Genomic DNA, 14,517 nt, shown 5'->3' with positions numbered 1-14,517 from the left:
AACGGATGAGAGCCTGGTGCTGATTCCGCCCAAAGCGCCCTTGCAACATTTGACAGAACTTTGAGCAAGTAGCGCTCGGGAACCGGCGCTGCACTGATTCAAGCCAACCAGCAGCAGCACCCTCAAATTGAGCTGAAGCAAACGGAATCCACAAGGAAGGAGGCGTTCCCCACAACTGAAAATAATCTTCACAACGAGTCTTCCAGAGGCGTGGGTTGGTGCCATCAAAAGGCGGAAGCTCAACACGAGGACCAGTGAGAACCGGGTCATGGTGATCAGAACGAGGTGAATCACAAGGGGCGAAAAATCTTCGAGTGGAGGAGGTGTCACGCGCGCCTCTGGAGTGGGGTGGAACGTAGAGACCCGCTCCCTTGTTCAGGCCACCAGAGTGCTCGCCCATGGCGATGCCCCTCAGCGCGGTAGAAGGCACTCAGCGCGGTAGAAGGCGGAACACGCGTACTGGCCTCGCCCTTCGCGTCCTTCTCAAAATCCATATGGATCTGAGTGATATCGAGGCTCAATTCATTGCGAACCCCTTCGATCTTGTTGCCGAGGGCGTCGAGCTTGCGTGTCGTTTCGTCGAACATCTTGCGAACGGCCTGGACCGTGGCATCCTGATGCTCGTCCAACTTCGTGTTGATCTCCTTAGCGACGCCAGCCTTGAGTAGGTCGTACATCACCCGCGCTTCGGCGGAGAGGCCATCCATGGCTGCCGCTCGCTGCCGATCCTTATGCTTGGTGAAGTGGCGGTGGTGAGGAATCTCCAGGATCGTTGGCTCTGATACCAGATTGTGAGGTGCCGATCTAAGAACTCAAAAAAACAACTAATAGATCTAGGAATTCAAATGGAACTTGCATGAATTGTTGTTGTTGCTGTGATTATCCTCCCATCCACCCACACAGCGAGTTCATTGTCTAATCCTAACCTAGCCGTTCTGTCCTTCATGTCATTACAAGCGAACCAGAGCTATACTTATACTAAGGAAGTTACAGGCTTAATGAAGCCATTATCGGCCTGCAAGCCGGCTGCGCAACTTGTGTTGTCGAGTAGGCCTTTTAGCCGGCCCGTCAGGAGTGTCGTGGTCGTGGCCCGTGTCGAGGTTGCTGACAGACAAAGACCAAGAGCTGGTGCAGGTGAAAGAAGGGTTTCTTTGCTAAGAAGGTACGAGTTGAGTCGGCAATTGAACCTATATTCATTCCACTAGCCCTAAAAGCATTCTAAATATAGTAAAGAGGGGGAATGGATTCTACAAGAAAAGGCGGGCAAAGGTAGTTCTAGGGTCAATTCTTGGAGCATAGCTCATTTCTCAGTCCCCAACCCATCTCGTGCTGTACGCGATCGAATCTTGCGGCCGGATAGAGCAATGGAATCACCGAGTCGTATGAAAAGAGGGCTCTTCTTTTTAATCTTAACACAAAGGCTAGCTCCCATAGGGTTGTCATATTACAATCATTTGTATTACTTTCCTACCAATGCTGAACTAGCTATGACCCTTATAGCGAGCCTCGCTTTACCGTTAGAAACATATGGCACTCCTAAAGTCGTTTGGATACTTTCTTTTTTATTGAATTAAGCTAAGCCGTGGACTTTCTCACGTTAAGAATTCCTTATGAGCTCATGGACTTGATCAATGCTAGTTCAAGTTCACGTCATATCCAGTGGCGGGTACTGCGCCCGCCACTGCTGTACTCCACGCACTTTTCGGATGATGCCGAAGGGATTTACAATAACGGTCTGTAGGTTTTCGGTGACGGGTAGTTTACCCGTCAGTGGTGATGTCAGAGCAGCAGTGGCGGGTATCTTACCCACCACCGGTGCTAAAACCTCCAGTGACACAGAATTGGTGGCAGGTGTGATTACCGCCACCAACCCCATTTTTTGACCGGAGTTGAAGGTTTTTTTCGGAGTTGTGGCGGTAATTAAACAGCTCACGAACAGAGAAGAGAAGAGGAATGAGAAGAGGAGCAGGGCAAGTTGTATTTTGCATTAATTGGCTGGCTGGAAGGATCCATGAAGAGCCTGCTGTTTGCATGCAGCACCCTGCAGCTTGTCTTCTGTCCCATTGACGTACTACTCTGGCATGCAAAAGTTGGAAGCCTGAATACGCCGCACATTCAGTCAGCAATAAGTTTGACAATTTTGCCCGTCGCATAAATTGGATTCGTGTCGGTGTCATGGCGGACGGAAAAGCGCCCCGAGAGACGGCCTTTTGGCGGGCGGACAGGGCGCTCGCGCCGGGAGTGAGCCATGAGGGAGACCACGAGGGGCTCGCCCCGTTCGGGAGGACGGGCTTGTCCCCGCCGACGGCGGTGGCGGTTCCAGATCTCATGGATCGGGCTTCTTTCCGACGGATGGTGTTGGCGGCGATTGAAGAGGGCCGCCGGAGCGGCGGGAGGAGGCTGCACGACCGCCTTCTGGGAGAGTCGGGACTCTTGCCGGAGGTGGAGGAGATTCGTAGAAACCTATACACCTTCATCGAGCAGAAGATTGGGGCTGAGAGGCACGCGTCAAAGGTACATGCTAATCCCCTCCCTTGGGTGATGGATTCGCCATCACCGGCTGCACTAGTTCCGTCGCCCGGTGATGCAGCCAGTGTTGTGTTCAGGAGCCAAGCTCCTCTGTGCGTAAAATCTGGAATTAACACAGGGGACCAAGTCCCAGGAAATCTTCTCAGTGGCAGCATGACAGTTGTAGTCCTTGACTCTGGTTCTTACCTGTTCTTGCCCGCACAAGTACCAGTCAATTCTGCTCTGTGTTTTGATCTTGCTTTGGGGACAGCAAAGGACGATTGGTCAGGGGGAGGATGGCTTTCTGTTGGGGAGGCTGGCTCTGGATCAGCCATAGTGTGTAGTCTGTTGGTGTTGCAAAGATATTCACGTCAGTTTAGTTTGCCAATTAATTTTTTTAGTTGGGACCCGGGCTGGAGAAATCCATTGTTGAGGTACTTGTTGAAGGAAGGATTGAAGATCGAGGATCCTTGTGAATTAGCCGGTGGGTGTGCCAGAGATGGAGAAGAGAGGCCGTGCGAGGAACAGAAAGAGCAAAATCTGTACCTGATTTACAGGACTGCTGCCTCGTTAACTGACGATACTGAAGACGGGGAGAAAGAAATGGGAGATGAAGAAAAGCTCAAGAAAGGATCGGCGGGCTCCCTCGAGGAGGACCGCCGGGATCCATGAAACTTGTTTGCTCTTGGATGTCCAGGAGCAGTTGAGGCCGGACGTGTTCTTCCTTTCTGAATCGCACTTAAATATTAGCAAGGCTGATGTCATCCGTCGTAAGTTAGGCTTTGATTTCATGGAAGTTGATGTAAACAATGGTCGTGCAAGAGGTCTTGTTCTTTTTTGGAATAGCAATTATAAAGTTGTCGTTCAGTATGTGACTGCGAACTATATCGATGTTGTGTTCATGTGCAATGATCAAGCTCACTGGAGGCTTACTGGGTTCTATGGGGAACCAGCTTGGGAAGACAGACACCTCTCTTGGGACTGTCTTAGGGATCTGCATGGTCTTGCCAATCTCCCATGGGTTGTCATGGAGGATTTTAATGAAATTCAATTTGGTCATGAGAAAGATGGTGGAAATGACAGACCGGCCACTCTATGCAAGCTTTCAGAGATTGTCTCCGTTCATGTGATCTTGAGGATCTGGGTTTTGTTGGTGACAAATTCACTTGGAGCCGGGGTGCCATTAGGCTGGACCGCGCCGTTTGTAATCCTGCCTGGTTGGACCTCTTTCCTCATGCAGGTGTCCGGAATGGTGAGCACTGTCGTTCAGATCATAGACCAGTCCTTCTTGACACCGAGTTCCATGAAGCTAACCTGTTGCAACCTGTGGAGGGATTCAAGCATTTTGAAGCCCGCTGGTTGATGGAAGAGACTGTTGATGCGGTCGTCCAGGGTGCTTGGGACCGTGCAAAGTTATGTGGTCAGAGCCCAACACTGGCCGATAGAACGAAGGCTGTTCATGCTGAACTTCACGTTTGGGACAGAGAGGTTTTGAAGGCGCCTAAAAAACGCCTGAAAAATTTGAAAAAGCAGCTGGAAAATGTGAGGCATCAGGAAAGGAGCCCAGATGTAATCTGGAAGCAGAAAGAGCTCCAGCTAAAAATTGACCTCCTTATGGAGCAGGAGGAGATGTACTGGCTGCAACGCGGCCGAACAAACTGGTTACTTCAGGGCGACCGAAATACACAATTCTTCCATAATGCCACTACTTCTCGAAAACGCAGAAACCAAATCAAGCGGATTCTCGATGATGATGGGAACTGGCATGAAGGTACTGCTAATGTTGTTCCCGTGGTGAAATCTTATTTTGACCACCTGTTCACTTCGCATGTGAATGATCCTGGGGAGGATGTCCTGAATAAGGTTGAGCGCAAAGTGACTCCGGAAATGAATGCTGGGCTTCTGGCCCCGTTTACGGCGGAAGAGGTCGCAAGGCCCTTTTTGCAATAGGGGATTTTAAAGCCCCTGGGCCAGACGGGCTTCATGCGATTTTTTACAAAAAATTCTGGCACCTCCTAGGAGAAGATCTGATCGATGAAGTCCTCAAGGCTGTCAACTCGTATACTATCCCGGAGGGTTGGAATTTAACCACTATTGTTATGATTCCAAAAGTTCAATCTCCTGAAAAGGTAACAGAATTCCGGCCCATAAACCTATGTGACGTGGTGTACAAAGTAATCTCGAAGATGCTGGCTGCTAGACTGAAAGTGATCCTGCCCAAAATTATTAGTCCGACTCAGAGCACGTTTGTTCCTGGACGCTTAATTACAGATAATGTATTGGTGGCTTACGAGTGCTTTCATGCTATTAAACACAGGAAACAAGGCAAGAAAGGAATGTGTGCGGTCAAGTTGGATATGCATAAGGCTTACGATCGCGTTGAATGGTCGTTCCTTGAAAATATCATGGTGAGACTAGGATTTAATAGACGTTGGATTAAGATGATCATGTCATGTGTAACCTCTGTGGAGTACAGGGTTAAAGTAAATTCGATTATGTCTGATCACTTTACCCCTTCCAGAGGACTGCGGCAGGGAGACCCGCTATCCCCATATCTTTTTCTCCTTGTGTCTGAGGGGCTCACTGGCTTGCTGAACCACGCCCAAGAAGTGGGCAATCTGGCCGGTATCAAGGTCTGCAGGGATGCGCCGACCGTGACAAACCTTCTTTTTGCTGACGACTCACTCATTCTGATGGAAGCTGACGATGACAATGCGGTCTGTCTGAGGAATATTTTAGAGAGCTACTGTGCGGCCTCGGGCCAGATGGTGAGCGTGGCTAAGTCTAGTGTGTTCTTTAGCCCAAATACGCATGTGTTAACGAGACAAACGGTGTGTGAGACCCTTGACATTCTTTTTTTTTTTGACGGGCAAGCAGGAGCACTGCATTTTCATTAAGAAGATAGAGAACCATATACAAGTACCAGACCAAAGCAAAGAAAAAAGAAACAAGCAACAAGACTTGTCTGTACAATAAGAAGACAAACTCAAACTACTCCCAAAAGGCTTCTCTCATGTGATCCAGATCATGATTGATTAGAACCACAACCCCTTCAGTGGCCAGCATCTCATTTTTAAAAATCCTCCGATTCCTTTCTTTCCATATGTTCCAAATCGAATAGGCCGCAACAGAGATAGCAAAATTATGACCATTCAGACATCCATCTCTCTTTCTCATCCTTCTCCACCATCCCCGATGCTGGCAGCTGAGGAAGCAACATCAAAGGCCTTCTTGCTTCTTTGTCTCATCGAGAGCCAGACCTGCTTCGCAAAAGTGCAGCTGAAAGCAAGATGGAATGCCGATTCCAGAACCTGGTCGCAGAAACAGCAGTGGTCATGATGTCTCCACCCACGAGCCGCCAGTCGATCCGCTGTCCATAATCTGTTCAGGAGGAGGAGCCACAAAAAGAATTTGATTTTTCCCTCCACTTTGATCTTCCAAATCATCCCGATCTCAGGTTTGCGAATCCTCCCAATAAACTGCACCGAATAGGCTGAGCTAGCGGAATAGTTTCCACTAGGTGAGACAGTACATGAAATCGAATCAGGCAATGGAGAAAGCTGGATACTAGAGAGCTCGCTCCAGAGATTAATAAAGGAGGTAAGATCAGGAGCCGAGTTAATCCTGTGCAAACCACGCATCCATCTACCATCAGTCAGAGCATCACAAACAGACAAATTCTTCCTTCTTGAAAGAGAAAAAAGGCTAGGCGCCAAGTCCTGAGGGGATTGCCCATTGAGCCATCTATCTTTCCAAAAGGAGGAGTCCTTTCCATTCCCAATCTGAATAGATGTACAAGCCGCGAAAAGGCCATTGTCAGTGTCATCACAGGGCAGCGGCAAACATTTCCAAGGTCTTTCCTCATGCTGCCATCGGAGCCAAAGCCACCTGAGCCTAAGAGCTCTACTGAATTTGATGAGGTCCTTAACTCCCAGTCCACCAAAGATTTTAGGGGTGCAAACAGTGTGCCAATTGACCAAGCACTTGCCTCCACTAGCAGTTTCTTCACCAGTCCAAAGGAAACCTGACATTCTCACGGAGGCTCTCACTGACAAATACTTGGGGCTGCCAACAAATGTGGGGATGGATAGAAGTGACAATTTCCAGTTTCTTGTGGACAAAGCAAATCAAAGGGTTGGGGGCTGGAAGGAAAAATTCTTATCTTTGGGAGGTAAGGAGGTGCTAATCAAATCGGTTATCCAAGCCATTCCATCGTATGCGATGTCAGTGTTCAAGATTCTGAATTTTTTTTGCAAAGGAATCAACTATGCTATGTCGCACTTTTGGTGGAGGGGTGAGGAGGACCATCAGAAGATGCACTGGTTCGCGTGGTGGAAGTTATGCATCCCGAAAAAGGATGGGGGCATGGGTTTTAGGGATATACACTGTTATAATTTGGCTATGTCGGCAAAGCAAGCGTGGCGGCTGATCGAGTTTCCGGATTCCTTTTGTGTAACTTTCCTCCGTGCCAAGTACTTCCCCTCAGGCAATCTCCTCAATGCTCCTTCACCTGGCAGAGTATTCTCGCTGGCATTGGTACACTGAAGAGAGGGCATATTTGGCGAGTGGGCAATGGCCAGAAAATCAATATTTGGGATGATGTCTGGATCCCCAATTCACCAACCCGGCTTGCTATTACTAGGCATGATAATCAGCTGCTGTCGAAGGTAGCCGACCTCATTGATCCCATCTCAGGAAATTGGGATGAACATCTTGTCAGACTGACCTTGTGGCCTGTTGATGTGGAGAGGGTTCTGCAGATACCTCTCCCGAATTTTAATCTGGAGGACTTTGTGGCCTGGGAACTCACGAAGAGTGGCACCTTCTCTGTGCGCTCGGCTTACCATGCGGAATGGAGTGCAAATTATGCTGGAAGATCGACAATTGTTGATGGACAGGGTTCTGCCCATGACTGCAGGATTTGGAAGATCATGTGGTCACTGAAGGTCCCAGCCAAGATAAAAATCTTCATCTGGAAATCACTTCATGGTGCGCTCCCTTGTAAAGCTGTTCTTGCGGACAGACACATCAAAACCAGCGCCCAATGTCCCATGTGTTTAAATGGGGCTGAAGATATTCGACATCTTCTTTTCCTATGCCCTCGTGCTCGATGGGTCTGGAATGAACTTGGGATTTTGCCGGAGATCGACAAAGCTTGCCTGGTTGACAGAGCAGGCTCTTCAATCTTGGAATTCCTTCTCCTGTGGCCTTTCAAAGGGAACCACACACTGGGGCTTGGGCCTATGCCTGAATCGATTGCGATTGCAGCCTGGTTCCTTTGGTGGGATCGGCGAAACTTTGTGCACGAACAGAAGCTACAGAAACCAGAAGCTTCGGCTATGAGTATCAAGGTTCTTATTTCAAACTTCACGAAAGCTTGTTCGTCAAAGGCCTCTCCTAAACGTAATGGCTGGTCTAAACCTCCAGAGGGGATGGTGAAGCTCAACGTGGATGCGGCTTTCAATTCGGATGATTTATCGGGCGCTGTGGCTGCTGTTATTCGGGACGAGGCGGGTCACTTTGTTGCTGGTGCAAATGAGAGGATTAATTGGTGTGCCGATGCTCATATTGCCGAGACCCTGGCACTCAAGTTTGGCTTGAATCTAGCCCTCTCGATTGGCTGCTTTAGAGTCTTGGTGAGTGGCGATAATCTCCAAGTGATTGAGACTATGGTTGATGGCGTCCCCTCATCAGCTCTTGCGGCGGCTGTGTACGACGATTGCTTCCACTTGTCCGACGAGTTCGTAATAATCGGCTTTGAACATTGCGCTCGAGAGGCGAACTGTGTGGCCCATGAACTAGCTAAGCTAGCTAGATTTTCAGACCAGGGGATTTGGCTCGATGACCCTCCTCTTTGTATTGTTCCCTTTCTGGTCTCTGATGTAACTCTCCTCAATGATCAATAAAGTGCTTGCTTAGTTTCAAAAAAAAAGTTGGAAGCCTGAAACTTCAACTAACGCCAGAGGTGATGGCGTTTCACTCTCGAGGCAAATCTGTCCCTTGCTTGCAACTGGCTCCTGGAGAAGGGTGCAGACGCTAGAGGCTGCAGCATTTCGGTCGGGCCTGCAAGCGTCATCACCCCCGGCGTTTGCCACATCAGCAACGACCGCCCAGCTAAGCCACTCGCCATGTTAGACGTGACGCCATAGGTTCTGGCGTTTCGTTCGTGATGAAAACGCCGGCATTAGTGGCGTTTTAAAAAAAAGTCATATCCGAAAATAGTTTCGAGAAAAGGTGTTTTTGTTTCAACTTTCACAAAAGGATTAAATCTGTGGTTTTTTCCCAGGGGGCAGACCTGGCAGCGACATGGGAGGCTGGCAGGCAGGAGTTGAGGGGTGGCGACGGTAAGCGAGGACTGAGAGGTGGTTCGATAGGGCCTTAAGGCCCCTTTTAGACACAGCTTGTGGTCTAGCTTTAGGTCCTAGAAGCCTGAAGCTGCTTATAATGGGAGGGGGGGTGGTAGAAGTGAGGGCGAGTGTGGTGAGGGCATGCAAAGGGCCGGGCAATTGAGAGTGGGAGGAGAGGTGTCGGCGGCGAAGCCGGTGGACAGCGGCATGGACGAACAGGACCTTCTTCGCTCTTCCTTTCTCAATTAATCCACGTTGGTCTAAAAACAAGTTATAACTAGGTGTATCATCAGATGAAATTTATGTCACTAATTACCTTGCACATAGCCTCGATTTAGGAGTTTTCTTTAGAAATAGTAATGTAAGGGTGCTCTGTATCTAATTTCAAAATACAGATTAGAGAGCCGTGGCAAAAATATGTAATCTTTTCAAGGGAAAAATATTTTATGTGAGCTGCAAAAAGTATTTCATCTGTAGTTATGTGTAAATTATTGTTCATTCACCTGCGAGCCCCGCTGAAAAGAGAATGCACACTGCAAATCATCCTTGGGACTTTTTATTGATTAATACTCTTGAAGGCCGGCCATACTTGCTGGCACCTTTGTTAGAAAGTTAAAAACAAAAAATACAAAGTATTCATGGATGAAAGCACACCCTCACCAAGAGGAGTTAACAAAGTTATCGATCATGCATGTTGCTCCTCGTTAACTAGATCAGACCTGCGAGTGCCGGCTGCACTTGTTAACATTTTGAACTGTCGGTGCACCCTTTGGTTGAAAGATGCAGGCCTTTTTAGTTTTCACCTTCAGACATTTACGTGGGTAGTAAACTCATGTCCTTATAGCTTCATTTATGTAAGGTACTCGCGTACTGCGGCCATTTGAACTGAATTCGATTCATTAAATCACAAAATTGAATAGAACTAACTTTACAAAAGGAAATGTTGTGATAACTTCCAGGTATATATATAGACACACACGCGCGCGACCTGCTCGTTACAATTTGCACTACTCTATTCTAGTGACAGGCAAAAACTGACAACATTTTACTACAAATGAAATTCAGACACAAAGATATTTAATTACCAAAGATACAACATACTGCATTACGGGTCAGAACACTGCTATTTCTTGAGAGACAGGATCGTCCCTAAGACACTGCCAAGTGCAGCAGTGCCGGAGACGACAGTGGCGATTGTTTTCTTGTTCTCGTTATAAAACTTGAGTATATCGATCCAGAACCACCTTCTCTTCCTGTAGTTCTCAATCTCTTCCATGGTGCGGACGTAGCAGGATCCAAGGCGCAGGTCCTGCAAACTTGTGAAGAACTCAACCACATCTTTGTTGGTGAGCCCTCCCCCTCCTTGCAGGACACGCTTTCTTCGCAGCTCGTGCACGTCCTCCTCTCGGTCCACGATCATGGCCAGATGTTGGAGGTAGGAGCAGACAGCAGAATTCTCGTCGACGAGGTCAGCTTGAAAATTTGGGGTGGTGCATAACTCAAAAGCCGCCATGTTGACAAGGATGCTTGCGTTTGTGGCGTCGAGGGACAGCTGTGGCAGGGAGAGCTCTCCGAAGAAGTTTCCTATGTTGATGCCAACTTCCATGAGCTCTGTTGTTTTGCTGACAGCGAGGGTGATGCCAATTTCCTTAAGCTCAACCGCACTTACAGAAAATGATATGGACTCGGTTGGCTCTAGGCGTTTCCGCTCGGCGATGGCGTTGCTTCTTCCTACAACATAGAATCGGAGGAGGCCGAGCAGATGCGGTGGTTCGAAGAAATCATCCAGGACAACAGTCTGAATGTTGAGATCCTTGCGGTCCTGCAGGAAGCCTTTCAACGAAGTAACGAAGTCCTCCAAGGGGACAGACTTGAACCTCAACACAGTCTCCATAACCAGCCAAGGGATCTGGTTCTCCAGAAGCATGATGTCGTTAAAGATGGCTTCGTCATTGGAGTCAAAGAAACTACGCAACGACTCATCCATATCCTCCAGGTCGTCAACAGTACAAGTAAGCATGTACTGCACCAAGAAACAAGCATCATAGAACATCATGGGAAGAAAGTCATCATTGCTGATACCTGCCATCACATCCTCGTCGTAGAGGCTGCGGGCTTGGTCCGCCACCGAGACGACCGCATCATACATCTCCTGGACTGTGTGGCCGTGCGACTGCCTTATGCAGTGGTACGCGGCCACATGCTTCACATGCTCCGCTGGCTGGAGGTGGTCGTAATGGTGGTTGTAAGGGCCAATGGCCACTGTCCCCGGGACTTTGTATCGTGTCGGGAGATCTGGAAAGTATGAAGGGTATCTATGCATCTTGGTCCCCATCTTGTCGACGTCGACCTTAAACTCGTGTGCCGATTTCTCGAACAAACGAATCGGACTGTGGATGTACATTTCCATCCCATGGAAATCAACCACCTCACGTGGTTCTTGTGCGGCTTTCTCAACCGGTGTGGCTGCAGCTGTATACTCAACCAGCTGCTGTTCTCCAATTGAGCTAGGGACGGACACTTGGAAGCAGCTGCCAAGCATCTCAGTTGACACATACTCGATAGGGAGGCCAGGAACCCATACTGCAGGTGCAGGTTCCATGGACCAATCGGCCAGCCGATAATCGCTGGGTACCCATACAGCAGGTTCCATGCTCCAATCGGCCATCCCAAACTCACAATGTGCAATTTGCAAGTGAAGAACTGTTCAGAGAATTGGTGGACTGCACTGGCAGAGAAGAGGCAGCGGAGAATGAAAGGAGGAGGAGGAAGATGAATTCACAACTAAACATCAAGTGTGAAGAAGCCACAGCCTTGTCCATCACTTATGTATACACCAACTAAACCTCGTCCGAGTGAAGAACCATCTTTGATTGTTTAGTTTATGCACTCGACGTGGCCACGCTGGATTTCCAACTTTCTCACTTGAAAATACAACAGCCCGTGCTATGTGCTTGCCGCATGATGGACGTGGTACAGCTAAACAACTAATCGTGGTGTGGACCATCAAATAGAAATCTAACTCATGATTATTTGTTTATCTGTTTCGTGATCTCACAGTATCTTATCTTACTATATTTAATGACCTCACTTGTCACAAGACCATGGCCGAGAGCACCTAGCCTTGGAAGATATACTCATTTCTGCTTCTCCAAATGCTCCATAGGATCATAGAGGTAAATTCCATGTGGAACGGAACTTTAACAAGATGTCTGATGTTCCTGATGCTTTGATGTACAGAGTTACATGGTATATATTCAGCAGAAATATACTTCGAGCATGCCACTTGTATGGAGTCTGTTGATCTCTAGGAGCCAGAAAGAATTTATGCAGAAGCAGAGGACCGAACTGTATGCAGAAGCAGAGGATGCCGAAGATGGGCAGAACCAAACCCTTGGAAAATGAGCATAATCACTCGAAATCAGTGAGCTTCCTACTAGCTGTAGTCAGCTTTGTACTGTGATTGGTATGCAATGTTTAAATGGAGTACGTACTTACTTAATTTATTACTCTTTACGTTCCATATCAATTGATTTTCTATTACATGTATCTAGACATCTTTTAGGCATAGATACATCCAAATTAGAGAAAAATTGAGTCACTTAGTATGGGACGGAGGGAGTAGTTCATAGGCGCCGTTTCTTGCTGATTAAACGTATACGCCGTGCACGTGAATAAATCTCCTTGCTCAAGACAAACCCGACTCTTTGCTTCGTATGTATAACTAGATTATATTTTTTTTGAGAGGACTATAACTAGTCCCTCCATCCCGAAATAAGTGACGTTGATTTGTATAGATTCTTATACAAATCCACGTCACTTATTTCGGACGGAGGGAATAGATTATATTGCTGCGAAAATGCATAGACAGATCTTTATTTATTTATTGAGAAAAAACTGTCGATTGCCATTCGAATAAATAGAAAGAGTTTCATTTTCAGGAGGCCGAAGGAAGGGGAAAAAATAAAGAAAATGCTTACTTCATTGAATAGACCAATTCCAGTGGTGAATGCAAAACATTGCCATTCTTAGATTTATTGCTCAACTGTGTGTCGGAGCACGGTCTCCGGCACCGGGGATGCCGAGCACCCCTTTTTTGGTTCAGTGGAGGGCGAGGTGATCGCTCCGGCGATCGCCGGCGTGGTGCTAGACACGAAGTGTAGACACAAGAGTTTTACCCAGGTTCGGGCCATCCGGAGGTGTAATACCCTACGTCCTGGTTTGAGTTGTTTCACAAGTCTGAACTGAGCTGAACCCTTTGACCGGTGGCATTGGCCCTCCTTTTATAGACAAGGGGATACTACAAGTGCCTATGCATGCAGAGTGACACGTTGCCTAGACGCGTGTCACAGAAACACGGAATACACCGCCCACCACGCTGGACGCCATGCAGTGCCCGGTCCATTGTACACGGTAGAAAAAATGATTCTCAGAGTAGCCGCTCTAGCCTTGCTAAGCAAGCCTAGGCCTGCTGATAAGACTCCTGTCTATGCATTAAATGAACTACACCCGCCGTCTTGTCCTGTCTTCACTGTTCTGTGGGTCCCGCCTGCATGCCCGAGCGCGGGTTGCGGGGGTGCACCTTCCCGGCTAGCATACCGGCTAGTTGCCGGGAGGTGTTCCTTCGGCTTCTCGGGACCGGGGTTCCCGGGAGCATCTTGTACTCGGCCCTTAGCTTTAGCTTCACTAGGGGTCATCTCCTCGAGGCAGGTTTCCCGGGCTAGTCGCTTCCCGGGAGTCCTTCCTGATGGGGCTCTGTTACTGGCGACCCATGCATCCCGTATCAGTGGGACCCCGTGGGCCACTGGTACGACAGTAGCCCCCGGGCGTGGGCCGGCAGCCTTGAAGCTTCCAGCAAGTGCTATCCTCGGTCGGTTGCCGGGCTACGCCCTATCTGACGCGTGCGTCCCAAGGGGGAAACCCCCTGGCACCCGGCCTTGTGGGCCGCATTTATAGTTCCACTTCTCCGAGCGAAACGGTCGGGCGCACGGTTTCGTGCCTTATCCCCCTTAATCACCAGAGAGTTAAGGCCACATCGCGCACCCCCCTCTTAATCTCCGATTCTTTAGGGCTCTTTATTGTGTATCGTGGGGGTGTCCGTTGCAGTCCGCCCGCCCCGATAAATACCCAAGGCTAGCGGCGGGGCACTCCCCATTGTCTCTCACTCCTGCCATCACCTCCTCCCAAGCTCCCCGCTCCCCAACTCCAACCGAACCACCTCTCCACCTCCACCGATGTCTTCCAAGGGCCAAACCGTCCCAAGGGGAGCACCAGCAAAGGGGATAAGGCCGGCAACAAGGAGATGTTGGACAGGGCCCGAAAGGGGGAGGAAATGCGGGCTAAATTCGCCTTCCCCCCCCCCCCCCCCCGGGTACAACAGCGAGGGGGTCGACAAGCTGGTCCTGGCGCTGGCCACCAAGTACAATGAGCATGGGCCGACGCGGGTCCTTCCCGTCGGAGCAGAGCGCGACGGGCACTACTTCCAGATCTTCAGGAGGTTCATCCTTGCCGGGTTCGTGCCGCTGCACTCGTACTTCCTCTCAGCCATCATGGAGACCTACGGGCTCATCATGGCGCAGCTTCACCCCACGTCGTTCTTCACATTGGCTGTTTTCCAACACCTCTGTGAAGCGTTCGTGGGGGTGATGCCGTCGGTGGCGCT

The 14,517-nt window shown here is 49.1% G+C and overlaps 3 protein-coding genes across 4 annotated transcripts; 2 read left to right on the top strand and 1 right to left on the bottom strand.

Moving 5' to 3' along the window:
- The first annotated feature begins 2,081 nt into the window (after positions 1–2,081).
- On the top strand, positions 2,082–12,361 carry LOC106865463. Of its 2 annotated transcripts, none has more exons than XM_024456402.1 (2): positions 2,082–2,514; positions 12,096–12,361. In XM_024456402.1, the coding sequence occupies exons 1-2, from the start codon at positions 2,176–2,178 to the stop codon at positions 12,258–12,260; spliced, it is 504 nt and encodes a 167-aa protein (XP_024312170.1). In that variant the 5' UTR covers positions 2,082–2,175; the 3' UTR covers positions 12,261–12,361. The 2 variants fall into 2 exon arrangements, with proteins under 2 accessions (XP_024312170.1, XP_014750920.1); XM_014895434.2 differs by lacking the exon at positions 12,096–12,361 and adding an exon at positions 8,795–9,327.
- On the top strand, positions 7,402–8,784 carry LOC112268497. Its single transcript, XM_024456401.1, has one exon. It carries the CDS (start codon positions 7,440–7,442, stop codon positions 8,412–8,414), a length of 975 nt encoding a protein of 324 aa, XP_024312169.1. The 5' UTR covers positions 7,402–7,439; the 3' UTR covers positions 8,415–8,784.
- LOC100833852 (UPF0481 protein At3g47200) lies at positions 9,735–12,074 on the bottom strand. Its single transcript, XM_003580994.4, has one exon. It carries the CDS (start codon positions 11,521–11,523, stop codon positions 9,979–9,981), a length of 1,545 nt encoding a protein of 514 aa, XP_003581042.1. The 5' UTR covers positions 11,524–12,074; the 3' UTR covers positions 9,735–9,978.
- Positions 12,362–14,517: the final 2,156 nt, after the last annotated feature.

Source organism: Brachypodium distachyon, chromosome 5, assembly GCF_000005505.3.
Source record: "Brachypodium distachyon strain Bd21 chromosome 5, Brachypodium_distachyon_v3.0, whole genome shotgun sequence".
NCBI lineage: Eukaryota > Viridiplantae > Streptophyta > Magnoliopsida > Poales > Poaceae > Brachypodium > Brachypodium distachyon.
The sequence above is the reverse complement of the archived record's forward strand: the minus strand, read 5'-3'. Positions and strand labels throughout refer to the sequence as shown.

What these genes read in the sequence shown, in the direction of transcription:
- LOC100833852 (XM_003580994.4), bottom strand. Translation starts at nt 11,523, where the DNA reads ATGGCCGATTGGAGCATGGAACCTGCTGTATGGGTACCCAGCGATTAT.
- LOC106865463 (XM_024456402.1), top strand. Translation starts at nt 2,176, where the DNA reads ATGGCGGACGGAAAAGCGCCCCGAGAGACGGCCTTTTGGCGGGCGGAC. An exon ending in CTGAGAGGCACGCGTCAAAG is followed by an intron (nt 2,515 to 12,095) that starts GTACATGCTAAT and finishes TTTGATGTACAG; the next exon opens with AGTTACATGGTATATATTCA.
- LOC112268497 (XM_024456401.1), top strand. Translation starts at nt 7,440, where the DNA reads ATGTGGTCACTGAAGGTCCCAGCCAAGATAAAAATCTTCATCTGGAAA.